This window comes from Octodon degus, unplaced genomic scaffold (genome assembly GCF_000260255.1).
Source record: "Octodon degus isolate 3935 unplaced genomic scaffold, OctDeg1.0 scaffold00034, whole genome shotgun sequence".
Classification (NCBI taxonomy): Eukaryota; Metazoa; Chordata; class Mammalia; order Rodentia; family Octodontidae; genus Octodon; species Octodon degus.
The window spans coordinates 1,928,375-1,942,191 of NW_004524610.1; the positions used below are offsets into that span (position 1 = coordinate 1,928,375).

General features: G+C 46.6%; 2 protein-coding genes across 3 annotated transcripts in view; one reads left to right on the plus strand and one right to left on the minus strand.

Moving 5' to 3' along the window:
* Positions 1-9,810, plus strand: part of Asf1a (anti-silencing function 1A histone chaperone) — a 10,275-nt gene extending 465 nt beyond the window's left edge. Inside the window, exons 2-4 of the mRNA XM_004630228.2 lie at positions 4,380-4,509; positions 7,919-8,095; positions 9,425-9,810. Coding sequence (XP_004630285.1) covers positions 4,380-4,509; positions 7,919-8,095; positions 9,425-9,637 — 520 coding nt within the window. The 3' untranslated portion in view covers positions 9,638-9,810. The remainder of the gene's footprint in view (positions 1-4,379; positions 4,510-7,918; positions 8,096-9,424) is intronic.
* Positions 1-13,817, minus strand: part of Mcm9 (minichromosome maintenance 9 homologous recombination repair factor) — a 106,543-nt gene that overhangs the window by 66,710 nt on the left and 26,016 nt on the right. For both annotated transcript variants that reach the window (XM_023714237.1, XM_012514553.2), the window contains one exon: positions 13,222-13,341. In XM_023714237.1, coding sequence (XP_023570005.1) covers positions 13,222-13,341 — 120 coding nt within the window. The remainder of the gene's footprint in view (positions 1-13,221; positions 13,342-13,817) is intronic.

The following is a 13,817-nucleotide window of genomic DNA, read 5'->3' on the forward strand; positions in this document are numbered from 1 at the left end:
CCAGCCGCGCCCCGCCCCGCTCCGCCCCGCCCCGGGATGCGCGGCGCTGCTGTCCCGGTCCCGGCCTGCACCTTCGCCAAGCCGCGCTCGCACTCGCAAGTTCCGCGGAGCTCGCCGTGCTGCGGCTTGGCCCGCAGCGGTCCGAAGAGCCTGTCCGCAGACTAAGTGCACACCCGGGCGAGCAAGCCCGAGGTGCATTTCTGCTTCCACGCAACAGCTGCTTCTGCTCTGCAGAACATTCTTACTGGTCCCTTTCTGAGATGTAGGAAGATACTTAGTGCTTCATTTTCAGAATTTGAAAAGAAGTTTAACTTCACTTAATTTTACAGCCAAGCAAGGGAACATCTTTGAACTGGCAAAGATATTTAACAAAATTCACTTGAAAGTATTATACTAGCCATGGTATGTAAAGCTTTTTGTTTTAAAAATTAACTTTTTATCTCTAAAATATTTTGTGTTGACTTTAATTACACCCGTTGCAGTAAACTTTTTGGAAGTTGAACAAACATATATAAAGTAACAGTCCTCTGTTGTTAGTACTTCCCGTTCCTTTGGCCAACCACAATTAACACTTTAGCATGTGCCTTGCTGTTTTAATACACGTGCAGAGCATAGGTACACGTGTATACTTACATGAGCCACATTCCGAAGAATGCTTTAGTAATTGAGTATTTCCAAATACAGCATTGACAATAGAAATAGAAGGCATTTTTCTTATTACTCTGAAGCCATAGTCTCTCCCGTAGGCAGCTCATCCACTAGCCCCGTTTTTCATGCCGACTGCGCAGGCAGGTAGACGAACAGAAGAAAATCGCCTGGGCCCAGCTCCCGCCTCGCAGCAGGCGCTGAGCTCTAGCCAGGAGTTAGCGCACCAGGCCCCCCTCCATTTTAGGCGTCCATGCCGAAGCAGGAAGGCAGGGCCTTTCCACTGGCTCCTTTGACGCCCTATTGGTAGAGGCCAAACTGTGTTCCATTTTACCTGAGCTCCATCAGAACCTGACCAATCACAGGAAGGTCAGGGATGCACCTACGTCCAGGGATGACACCTCACCCAGGACACCATCCCTGGGCATTTAGTACTTTTTAAAATACTTTAAGCTGAGTCATTCCAAAACTGCAAAGGAGTCTTTAAAAGGTGCTATGCCTCTGTGCTCCACCTAGAGGCTGTGTGGATTAAGGAACTCGAATTTGCCTAGCAAAGGGTCCCGAGAGGTTTCATACCTCTGTATTATGGTTCTTTAAGAAAACTCTACTGCTAAAATTACAGACTATTCAGAGTTTTCATCTTTAAGCTATTCTATCTCAAGCCCCAAACCACAGCTCAGCCACCATTTTGCATAACTTAGTAGTCTCCAAGTATTTTCACTTTCCTTAAAGCTGCCTGCCCCATGGAGAAAGCTTTAGAAGTATATGTCCTTAAGTTAATTAGGTTGTTTCTAAAGTAAGATTTCTATTGGGGAGGAGAACAGCCTTAAAAATAGAGGGTTGAAACTTAGGCCTTCTCCGGGGTCACCAGTCCTACAGAGGCTTGGTGCCACTTAGGCGAGGAGCACCGATGTGAATGTTCCCTGTGCACCAGAATGGCACATGTGCTTTGTCCTCAGATACTTGCGCCTTGGCCAGTGGTCCTTCCACCAGTGTGATCAACTTCAGATTCCCTTGATGGCTTCCCTCACCTACCTCCACCACAAGTGGAGATACTGTACTTTAAAGGCTGGGAAAGCCTTGATTAAATGGATTAACTTAACATCTTTAGTGGTAACCTGTGTGAAACGTTATCCTTTCCTTGGAGTATAAGGAGCCAGGGAATAAAACCTAGGTTAAAAAAAATAGCTGGGCATGTTGGCATACACTTGGAAACTTGGCTCTCTGGGAAGCTGAGGCAGGAGGGTTGCAAGATAGCCATTTACCAAGACTCCCTCACAGTAACAGTTTAAGGGGGACGGGGACATTGCTCGGTGCAGAGGAGCAGTTCAATTCCCAGTGCCACAGAAATTAAGTACAATAAAAGAACTGATACTAATTCAAAATGGCACTGACCATTTGGAACCCAACAGCTACTACACACATCCCATGGCATAAGATCGATGTGCAGGTGTTCTTGAGTCACAGCACGTACTTGTTAAGGTAAGATTACCGCTCCATTGCGGCTGTTCTCTGGAAGCCCGCCCCCCGGGTTAAGTTTCCTTAGTCCACTGTTGAGTTCTCTTCCAGTCACAGGTGCTGGTGCTGCAGCTGAACAGCTGCAGTTCTGACTGAGGAGTATGTGAGCCGCGTGCATCTGGGTAGAGTAGTTAAGCTCGCAGAGCTTGAACTTTGTTTGCACACTGTGTGTGACCTTAATGTGAGTGTTGTGTAATCACATGCATATTCAAAAGCCAGCGAGGGCTGACAAGTGTACAGTGGCCGGACCAAGGCCCAGCCTTGGTAGCTTTTCAAAGTAAGTGTAAGTCTGGCTACATTCCTGTGATAGTTCACAGTGTTAGGAGTCCGAGAGTATTATAGATGTGGCAAGATACTTTAAAAGTAAACAACGTATTATGAATACCTCTGTGGCAATTCCAGCCCTTTCTTAAAACAGCTACTGCATATTTGTCTTGGCCTTTAACTCCCCAGGAAGCCCGGCTGTCATGGGCAGTTCAGGCAGTTCCACACCTCCCTGGCACTGCCCAGCTTCTCCCCTAAACAGCTGGCAGACACCTCACACAGGCCTGCAGCAGCACTGGCTCCATCACCTCCTCCCCTTAGCCCTGCAGAAGCCAGGCTGCTGCTGCTGCTGCTGCTGTCCTTAGAATTTAGGGACACGTGTGGTCCTGGTGCAGTACATCCTAACTTCAAACCTCAGCCATTGCATCCCCTCTGGTGGGTTTCCTTAGCTTCCCACGTTTCCTGAGCACCTCTCTGTGGAGGGCTGGACCCTGCTGCTCCAGCGCCGAGGAGACCAGGGCTGAGCCTCAGTGGCAGTCGTGGCCTGGTGTGCATAAGGCCGTATGGCTCATCCCGCCTAGAGAGGGAGAGCAAATACTTCAGGGCAGCCCTGCCACTTGGTGTGAACGGACCTTGCTGGCCTCCAGAGCTGGGCAGGACCTGGCTGCGCCCCTCCTCCCCTTCTCGTTCTGCTCCAGTCCTGGCAGCCCCTTCCCCTGCTTCACTTAACATGCAACGCACGGATGCTCTGCCTTCTGACTGAGGCCCGCAAGGCCGCTTTCCCACCCCCATCCACACAGTGGTGACCCTGTGAGATGCCAGAGGCAGGAAGCTGCATCAGGAAATGGGGTAAAAGCTGGAAATAGAAGTGGTCTTAGTCTAGGACAGAGCCATGAAGTGACAGGCCCTCAGGAATGTCACTCCTGACTTTTAGAGGAAGTAAAAACCTAACTTCCAGCTCAGTAAGTTGGTGAGTGAGAAATGCTGCAGTACCTGCACTGCTTCTCCACTTCCTCCACACAGGATCCCAAGCCCACCTGTGGGAGCCTGGCCAGCCACTGTCCCAGTTCCCTCTGGGGATAAGAAGTCTAGAGAACATTAGTGCTCTGTGGTTTGTCTTCCACCTGGCCACAGTGTCGTTCCTCTCTGCCCCCCAGAAAATGCTGTGGAAGGTGCGCGATCAGTTGCATGCCAACTTAGGTTTCACAGTGTCTTTCCCTGCTCATTCCCATCTTTATGAATGCATATCAAGGGTAAAAGGATCTTGGGCTCTTGTTTCAAATTAAAGAATGTGCCATGAGGGGCGCCGAGAGAAGCCCCATCGAGTAGAGAAAGTCACGCGCGTCCCCACGTGCGAACGACTGTTAGCAAGACTGTCTTGGTCTGTGGTCTCAGCTCCGAGAGGCAGCGACGGTGTCGCAGCACTGCTTCACCTGATAAGCTGCAGCCCCCGACTGGTGAGCACTAGGCAGCTCGGCCGGAGGTTTTCCTGCTTGGGAGCGCTCCTAATGTGCGTTGAAGGAGTTGTTAAAATGCGGTGGGCTGGCGCCACAGATAGGCAGGGAACTCTGCATGGATGTTCCCGACTCCTTTACTAGGCAAGTTCTCGGGCCAGGCGTGGCGGCACACGCCTATAATCCCAGCATTCGTTATTGTGAGTTGAGGCCAGCTAGTCTGGGCTACAAAGTGAGTTCAAGGCCAGGCTGAACTGCATAGAGACCCCATCTCAAAAAGACAAAAGAGAAAAAGGTCTCAGAATACTCAAATGGAAATGAACCCCAGGACTGCTGATAGCATTTTAACTCTGATAAAAACTTTTTAAGGAGCACTTATGTGCCTGTCTGGATTTTCTGCTGTGAGGAGCCATCTAATAGCCAGTAAATGGTTAAAAGGTACATTAACATGAAGGGGCACATCTAGTTGTGTAATTACTGATCTGAAATAATGTTCTGCTTTTTAACTCTAGATTTGGAGTGGAAAATTATCTATGTGGGCTCTGCAGAAAGTGAAGAGTATGATCAAGTTTTGGACTCTGTCTTAGTGGGCCCGGTTCCTGCAGGAAGACACATGTTTGTATTTCAGGTAAGATGGGTCTTGATAAACGTGTCAAATACATTCCTAAAGACGATTTGCCGTCTTGTGGGTCCTGTCCATTTCCTTCTGTGTTAAATCACTCCCGCCTGAACACTCGGATCTGCTTCTGCTGTGTTTCAGGCAGTCTCTGTCTCACAGGGGCTAGATTCTTGGCTCTGTGTGCTGAGAGATGTTAGTGTTGTGTTCTGTGCACACACAGCATACGGCAAGCCTTCAGCTGTATCAAGCAGGGAACACGTGCTGGTAACTTCTGGCCACGTCTCCACATGGCTCTTGAGTAGCCCAAAGTACAGATTCAAGGCATGTTTTACCATGTGGTGTAACCCTGTCGTTAGGGTTACATAGCGGCAGGAAAATGACTACCGATCACCAGTACGCAGCTTCACCGTAAGGTTTCAATCACTAGGAGTGACGATACAACCAAAACAGCTATAGTTCAGCTTCCTCAGGAATTGAGCGAGATTACCAGGCATGTTAGCTGGCAACTGTGATTCTGGGTCACTAGAATGGAGGTGCAACAGTTACTAAAGCATCCAACCTACACACATGATAGGGGACTGCTGCGGTTATCCACCACCTCACTAGGGGAAGAATCGAATACGAACTATTCTCAGATACCACTGACAGTATTTATCATTACACGTATTCCTACCACAAATGCCAGCTGAGCAGGCTTAATCCACAAAGAAGAATCTGACTTCTGCCTGTTTCTTCACTGGGCAGATGGGCCCAGTTTAACAGAATCCTGCCTGCCAACCATCCTTGGAAGGGGCGGAGGGTCAGTCTGTGATGCCAGCCCAGCACAGAACTCGGAGTCCTGGTCCGAACGCCTTACTCATTTTCACTAGGAAGCGCAAGATAACCTAGTGCCTCTAATGAAAACAGCTCCAAAGGTGCTAATTAGAATGCTCAACTATATTAGCTACAGATGTTATCACCTGAGTTGTTTGAGACCAGGTGACAGGATGCCTGTGCTGCAGGAGGAAGCCCCATGGCACAGACCTGGGGCTGACCCCAGCCTGTGTACTAGACACGTGGCTTCCCTGTGCAGCTTCTTGTCCCCACTCTAAGAGAATATGGGTCAATTCCTGCCATGTAAGAATAAAGTCCTTAGTATAAATTATACCATAATTAGAAATTTTTTATTCTCAGCTTCTTGAAACTGTTGTATAAAAAGGCAGAATTTTCCTCGTTTTCAGCCTGGGAAGACAGATCTTACTGATGATAATTGTGACGTAATAAACTCTGGGTGCATAGGGGCCCAGTACATACCTTTATGTTCCTGTGAAGACTAATAAACGCCTTGGTTTTGAAATAAACCCTTGTGCATCTGTCCTGTTTATGGTAAGAGCACTGCCCTAACTGCTGTCTTACAGTCCTGTGGCAGTAAAGCTGGTTAGCAAATACTACCTTCCAGTGGTAGGCAGCTTTCCATTGGTATCCATGTACATGGTGCTGGGGAGAACAGAAAGCACAGGAGGACTTGTGACCTGGGTCACGTGCTTAGCCACGCATTTCAGAGTTCACCAGCATCAACAGAAAATGCCTGAGGCAGTGATGGTGAGCTTCGTAGACTCTCAGGAACACAAGCGGCCTAAGCGCCACCACTGGCCTATCATACAGTTGCTGTTTTGTGCCTTAGTACTTAGTGCGCTCTTGGTCCTGCCATGATTCTACCTCAGAATAAACATGCCTTTCTCACAAGTGGTCAGAGGCCAGCAGGAAGATGTCCAGACCACTGCCTGGTGGTGCTCCTCAAAGCCGGCAGATTTGCCCATCTCCAGGCTGCACTGCGTCCCCGTGAAGGACATGCGCATTCTTCTACTTGCATCTGCTCAGGATGTACCGGTGCACCGAGTGGGGGGCTCTGAGGGGAGCCCACAGCACTAGGGACCTGTTTCCCACCCCTACCACTTCCGGGTACCTAAGACTCCTGTGGGTATCCTGCCGGGACCCAGGACAAACGCACATTCTCCAGGACGTTCTGGCCCCACCCTCGTATGTCTGCAGAGAGATCACAAACCCCTTCAGGACAGGCACTGCATAGGAGTAAACTTCAAAACCCAAACAAATGTTCATAGCTGCATCAAACATCAGGTAACATGGATAACTGACTGGAGCGCCTGCCCTGAATAAAGTGTACTAGTCTAGCGGGGAGGCTTGACGTACAGACGGGCTTGGGATGCTGGCACACACTGCTAGAGGGTGTGTCAAGCAACAGAGACATAAAACAGGAAGCTTCTGATTGTACCTTCTGTGTTAGAGTTGGCCTTGCCAAGGAGGCAGTGATGCAGATTTCAAAAGATGAATTTTTCACGATAGAAGGGAAGAAGCAGTACATTCAAGGCACAGAGGTGGAAAAATATGGGCCTTTTTTTGTGTAATGCGCACTTCTGGAACAGTGATGAGAAGGGCTTTAGAACTGAGATTTGTATCTTTCAGAAATGGGAATAAGCATCTAAGATTTTTAAAATAGGCATAAAGATACCCGGATGGAACGCCTTGCCTAGACAAAGTATAAAAGTCTAGCAAGGAAGCCTGAACAGATCTGTTTAGATGTTACTTGTGACAGCAGGCTATGGGTAGGATATTGTTAGTTTTACCAACACTCCAGGGAGAGGAATTCGGCTCTGAGAAGAGAGGCAAGAGAATGGTGAGACAGAGAAAGCAGAGAGCAAGGGTGGGGTATATCCTGCGCCTTTTTGTGTCATTCATGCCTTATCTGAAATGCTCCCCGCTAAGCTTTTGGCTGGTGTTCACCGAGGCCAAGATGGCAGTGGCGTCTGGCCATAGCAGACAGAGGAGTGGCTGCCCCAGGCCATAGCCAGACTTTCCTGTCTGTGCCCTTTACTTCTGGTTCTTTGCTATCTGTGCTTCACCTGCTGCATCTCCTCAAGGTTCAGATCAAAGGCGTAATCTCCACCAGTGAGGGTGGGCTGAGCAGCACACTACCTTACAGTGCCTAGCAGAGTGTTCTCAGAGAGGATCTTTTAGGCTGTTGCATAGTTCTTTACTCTCCAGTTTTATACTCATTTCGTGTTAGTGTGTCTGCGGGGGTAGTGGAATGGGTCTGAGACTGTACATGTCCTGGGCAGCAGAGAAGAGCACTGCAGTTAAACATCGGCTGTCAACACATGGCTGTGCTCTGGTAACTGAAGATTGCTTAATTTAAGTGTGAAAGTCAGGAGAAGAACGAATAAGACTGTAGATGTGCTTACAATCTTTATAAAAGGTTTTATAACAAGGAGCGTGTCCCCCTGCCTGCCGTCTGGAGTAGAGTAAGGCACCCAGTGCCAAGGAGCTCAGATGTGGAGAAGCCAACTGCGCAGGCTCACACTCTGTGCTGGTGCCCCTCTGGGGGGACCTGCAGTAACTGCCCTGTGTTTACTCTCCCTAGGCTGATGCGCCCAACCCCGGACTCATTCCAGATGCAGATGCAGTTGGCGTCACCGTGGTGCTCATTACTTGCACCTATCGAGGCCAAGAATTTATCAGAGTCGGCTATTATGTAAATAATGAATATACTGAGACAGAATTAAGGGAAAATCCACCAGTAAAACCAGACTTTTCTAAGGTAATGTTCCTTTTTAATGACGTGTACTACACAGTGTTTTAGGCAGTTGTTTCACAGGTCACCAGGTAAAAGGCTGAGACGAAACAGATTAGAAGCCCTGGTGCTCCTGGGGCAGGGAAGGCCTTGTTCCACTCGTGGACAGCCACCAGCCCTGCTGCTTCATGGTAACACTGGGCAGACAGCCTGTCCAAGAAGCCTCTGCACCCTCAGTGTGGCATTTCCCCCCCTCAGCCTTTGGTGTGCAAGCTCCTGTCTGCTGCAGGGACTAGTCTGTGTGTTTGTCCAAACTACTAAAATTGTTGAGAGTTTTGTGCTTGTTTTTCACATGACTGTTGCTGTTTTGCGGTACTGGGGATCAAACTCAGGACCTTGCACTTGCCAGGCAGGTGCTTATGCCACTCAGCTGTCTCCCCTGCCAATGCTGCTATTCTTGTATCCTTACATGCTTTGTTTTATCTACTAATCTTAGAGATTAAACTAAAGGTCTTAATTATTTCTAATGATGCTAAGCAGGTTAAATTCTAAAAAACAAAATTCTGATGCCCTGTCCTCAAGAGATATTGAGTATCTTATGATTTTCCATTTGGAGTGGATCTTGAAAGGGTGCAGAGAAAATGAGGTTGAATATGGTATTCTGTCTGCCAGACCATGCAGGAAAATCCATGGCAGTAGAAGAGTTCTCCCTTCAGGTGCTCAAATGGGAATGCTTTCCACCCTGTGTGCACGGCCTTCTCTTGGTCCAGCTTCTCAGTTACATGTGTGGCCACTGTGAGAACCAGAAAAGAGAACTGGAGACTATTTCTGAGAATAAACCATTATACCTAAAAGGTGGAAGGCCACTAATAATGAGGAGTTGCAGTTGAGGAAATTGCTTGTTTTTCTTGAACACTGTTGAATTAAAGCATCCTCTGAAACATCTTTAAGACAAAAACTTTTCCTGTTTAGGGGTTGGATTGTGCAATCCCTTGGTGAACTGCCTCACTGTCTGGTTTCCGTTTTTGTTGAAGGATTTTTTTTTTTTTTTTTTTTCTCTGAGTGCCTTCAGGGCAGGTTTGGCTGGCTTGAGTTGTGGGGATGGAACCACAACAAGCTGAGCTTGACTGCTTTGTTGAAGGAGCCACTTCCAGAGTTGAGCTATGGGGCAGGCCCCTCCACTTTGTGGAAATAATTTCTTTGCTGTTCATGATTATTGGCTATATTCAGAAGTGCTCGTACCTTTGTGAATGGAGCCCTTCAGGAGAACATCAAGAGTCATTTCGTTAGGCTTCTGTTTGCATGTGGTGATGCAACTTTCCTAATATTTACCATTTATACATTTCTTTCCTCTAGCTTCAAAGAAATATTTTGGCATCTAATCCCAGGGTTACAAGATTTCACATTAATTGGGAAGATAACACAGAAAAACTGGAAGATGCAGAGAGCAGTAATCCAAATCTACAGTCACTTCTGTCAACGGATGCTTTACCTTCAGCGTCAAAGGGGTGGTCCACATCAGAAAACTCGCTGAACGTCATGTTAGAATCCCACATGGACTGCATGTGACCACCCGCCATCCCTTTAGTACAGATTAAGCTATTACAAACAGAACTATTTCCCTGAAATTCCATAAGTACATAGTCAAGACACAATGTGAAGAATTTCATCCTGTAGAAAGTTTGTAAGAAAACCAGTATTTGAGCAAATTGTGGAATATAAATACAACTATTTTTAAGTAATTTTTTCTCTAATGCGTTATTTTATTTGTTCTGAAACTAATCTGAATTAAAGTATATATATTATTTTCTTCTCCTTTATATGTAATTAAAGCACTTATAAAAAATATGAATCTTTTGAGTAGATTGTAAAGCTCCTGGACAGTAATCTTTGGACCGCTGTTTTATTGGTATGAACAAAGTTTCACTTCTACTAAAGGGCTTCTTCCTGTGAAAACAAAGTCGGGTTTTGACTTCAGGAGCAGATTTCTACTTGAAAGGATGCCCTTAAAAAGGAAATTTACAGTCAGCTCTGTGCTACCAATAATTTTAGGGCTCAGTTCTAGGCCTCCCCAAAATAAAGCATCTTGTGGCTACTACTGCTGCTCATGCTCCTGGGTAGCATTTCTACAATTAGATAGCAAATGTGGCTAATGATTTCTAAGGCCTGCTGGCTGTGGTTTTTGTAACAGTGTAGGCTATCAGAGCACATGTGCTGTAAATCAGTACTGTCCTATTATTTCAATTTATGAGCACATAGGAACTCTTGTTTTAAGAATAGGGGATTGTAATGGATCAAACCTACTCAGTTAATTCATAAAAAAACTCTAAACTTTAAAAGTTGTGATGATAGAGCCCCTGCAGTATATAAATACTGCATTTTGAAAGGCATGCCTGCCCCGGCATGAGAGGCGGGCATCTCCGAGACAGCCTCCCCAGAATGTTTCTGAACAGCAGTGTTTAGAGGACATCATTCACTGCACCAGAAGGACTTTCTGCGGTGAGAGAGAGGCGTTCCCTCTGAAGAGTGTCTCAGGTGCCGCTGCATGCAGGGCAGGATGCATTCACCTCGCTCTTGCTGGCATGATGCAGCTACATCATGTAGGTAAGCAGCGCCTTCACATCTGAAACTTATACAGTACTTCTAAGGCTTTCATTGTAAGGAAAAGGCATTTGTCTAAATGCAGACTCAAGTTGCATCTATTTTCCTGTCATTCTAAAATTAGTGAAGCAAAGTTTTGATATTACACTTTAATACACCACAGTTCATAGGTTTTAAAAGTAAATATCTCTAAGGGTTAAAGTTTATAAAGAAAATCCATTTTTTTTTTTGGACTGCAATTAAAATGTTAAAATAGCAAAGTGAAAATAAAAACACTTTCCAAGAAAGAACTCAATGATTAATATGGCAGGAACAAGATATATGTGCTTGTTAGAAATAAAAAATAACCCAAATCAAGTAAAGCAATTCACTGCTGAATTTTTATTCTAATTAATTTATAAAGCTCACTGTAGTTACACCAAGTAGGCTTTTATATTAGTTTGTAAAAAACCATTTTTCATAGAGGAGGTTTGGGACTTAAAATGATTCCTTTTGGGTTTTTGAGACAGGGTCCTACTGTGTAGCTCAGGCTGGCCTTAAACTCACTAGCCTAGGATGGCCTTAAACTCAGAGTGATCCTCCTGCCTTAGCTTCCCAAGCACTGGGATTACAGATGTGTACCACTACGCCTGGCTCATTACCTCGATCTTAATTTTATGGCTATATAAGACAACTTTAGACTGTGACAAAAAGATTCAGATTTTAACAATGAAGGAAGAAGCATGTTCTCTTCCCATTTAGCTTCATGGTCACTGAGCTTAAAGGCTTCAGCCTGTCCCTCCCTCCTTGAAAGCAGTAAAGTTTCATCTGGGGAATCTAAACAGGCGCGTGTTACCCTGCTAGGAGCAGACACGTGAGTGGGCTGGAAGGAGGACGGGAGAGCCGCTCAGAAAACGGCCAAGAAGTCCAGGGAGCACCGTGCACTCGTGCTCTCACACCCCGGCGTCACCTGGGGGTTCTGGTTCACAGCTAGAGGTTTCTAGTTTTACCAAGAAAGTTGGCAACAGTTTTCAGAGTTTTTTTATCTAATCTCTGGTATAAAATAAGCAGTTATGAAAATGCTCCCTTTCACAGGCTGGCCAAATAGCTCAGCGGATTAAAGTGCCTGCTTAGGCAGACACGGGCCGGGGTTCAATTCCCAGGCCTGCCATGCCAGCCCCACCCCGGGGCGCATGACAGGGCGATTGAGACTGGGTGTGGTGGCACATGCCTGTAATCCCAGCTCTTGGGAGGCTGTAAACAGGCAGATCACTATGAGTCTGATCTAGTAGTGAGACCCTGAACACCCTGGAGACCCTTCCCTAAAATACAAAAAAAAGAAAAAAAAAAAAGCTCCCTTTCATGTTTCTGTGTGTACAGTACAACTTCCTACTGAGTTGCAATACAGAGGCTGACAAAGGCTACCCTGGTCCTGTGGGTGGAAGAAAAGCAACAATAGATTTTTACAATTACACAGCTTACTCTACTAGCCTGAAGTGGCAGCCATTCACGATGAAATGTCCCAAGTAGTCTGTGGACGCTCCATGCACTTACTTAAGAAGCATGCCCTATAATCGCTTGGGAAACGTCAGCATTTCTTGTTGCTGTTGCCGTTTTACCAGAACTCAAGAACCCTGGGTCACAGCAACTCTAAAACGCACAGGAAGTGTTCTGCATATATTCTTGTCTATTTCTCTTCCAGTATTTGAACTTGGTCAATACCTCTCAACTTGCAAATCCCTTCTTGTCACCATTTATTACAGACTGGTCATATCTGTATCCTAACAGCAGAGAGTACTTACACAGAACCAATAGTTGTGGAGCATTTTCTGTTAGATGACAAATTATAAAGTATAAGCTGGTTAGGAGTTTGAGGGTAGGCCATGGAAGTTAGTTCCCTTAACAAAGTATAAAATTACATATTTAAAATGTATGAACCCAGCACACATCATTTTAGGAGGAATATTACTCAAATCAAAACTAAAAATATGTAACAGCATCGAAACACATTTTTAAAATGCAATTCCCCAAATCCCCTACGTTACCCGGAAAGCTACCACCGGCCCAGCTGAGGACCGGTAGCCATATGTGCCGAGGAGCCCACACTCAGCAGGAAGCCACTGGCTGCAGGACAGTGCTGGCTGGATGCCCCGGGGTGAGCCTGCCCGGGAGCGGCTGATGCGGAGGCCCTAAGGCGGACGGGGCGCACTACTGCACTATGGCTCTCCCGTCTAGCTAATATAAAGTAACTGCCCCCACTTGCTTTCCTGTATTGTTTGCTGGGTTTTGATAAAATGCCAGATGATGTGTACATGTTGTGGTATAAATAGATACAAAAGTAATCACATACAATGAGAAAAATTATAGCACTGTTTAAAACTAAAATAGAAGTGAAGCTAGAACTTTTAAAATATTTTCTCAGAAATACAAAAGTAACATTAAGTATTTCCTTCGATTTTGGCAGTAAGGCTCACGACTTAACTTAAAATTTACCCTATAGGTATCTTTTTCATAAAGAAAAAGAGCAGTACCTTCTTAGTAAACAAACTGCTTGACGCTGTCACATTAAATACCTGCACTGGTAGATCCAATTCCTGTAGTCAGCACAGATCTTGGAGTAATCTTGGCTGCATATTTGAGGAACTGAGATTTGCCGGTGCCAGGATCTCCAACCAACAGAAGATGAGATTCACCTGGAAAAAAGAAAATGTGTGGTTTTACATTTCTATAAAAGGGGGCCAAGGAGATAGCTCAGTAGAATAAGCGCTTGCCTGGCAAGCACGAGAGCCTGAGTTCAATCCCCAGTTCCGCCAAAAAAACCCAAAAAGGGCCAGAGATACATTTCTACAAAAGGATCCACCAAGAGCTTCCTGCTACCCTGCGCCAGCGGGACCAGTCCCACCCCAGGCGCAGCGTGGGCCGGACCCTCTCTCGCCCCCTCGGGCCGCCCCCCACCCCTCCCGCCAAGTAGGAATTTCTGCCGACTTTCGGGAACCCCCAGACCCAGTCCTAGCCCAGGTCCGGTGAGTGTGTGGAGAGCTCCCTGCTACCCTGCGCCGGCAGGACCAGTCCCAGCCCAGGCGCAGCATAGGCAGGACCCTCTCCCACCCCCTTGGGCCGCCCCCCACCACTCCGCCCTACCTGCCCCACCCCTCCCGCCAAGTAGGAA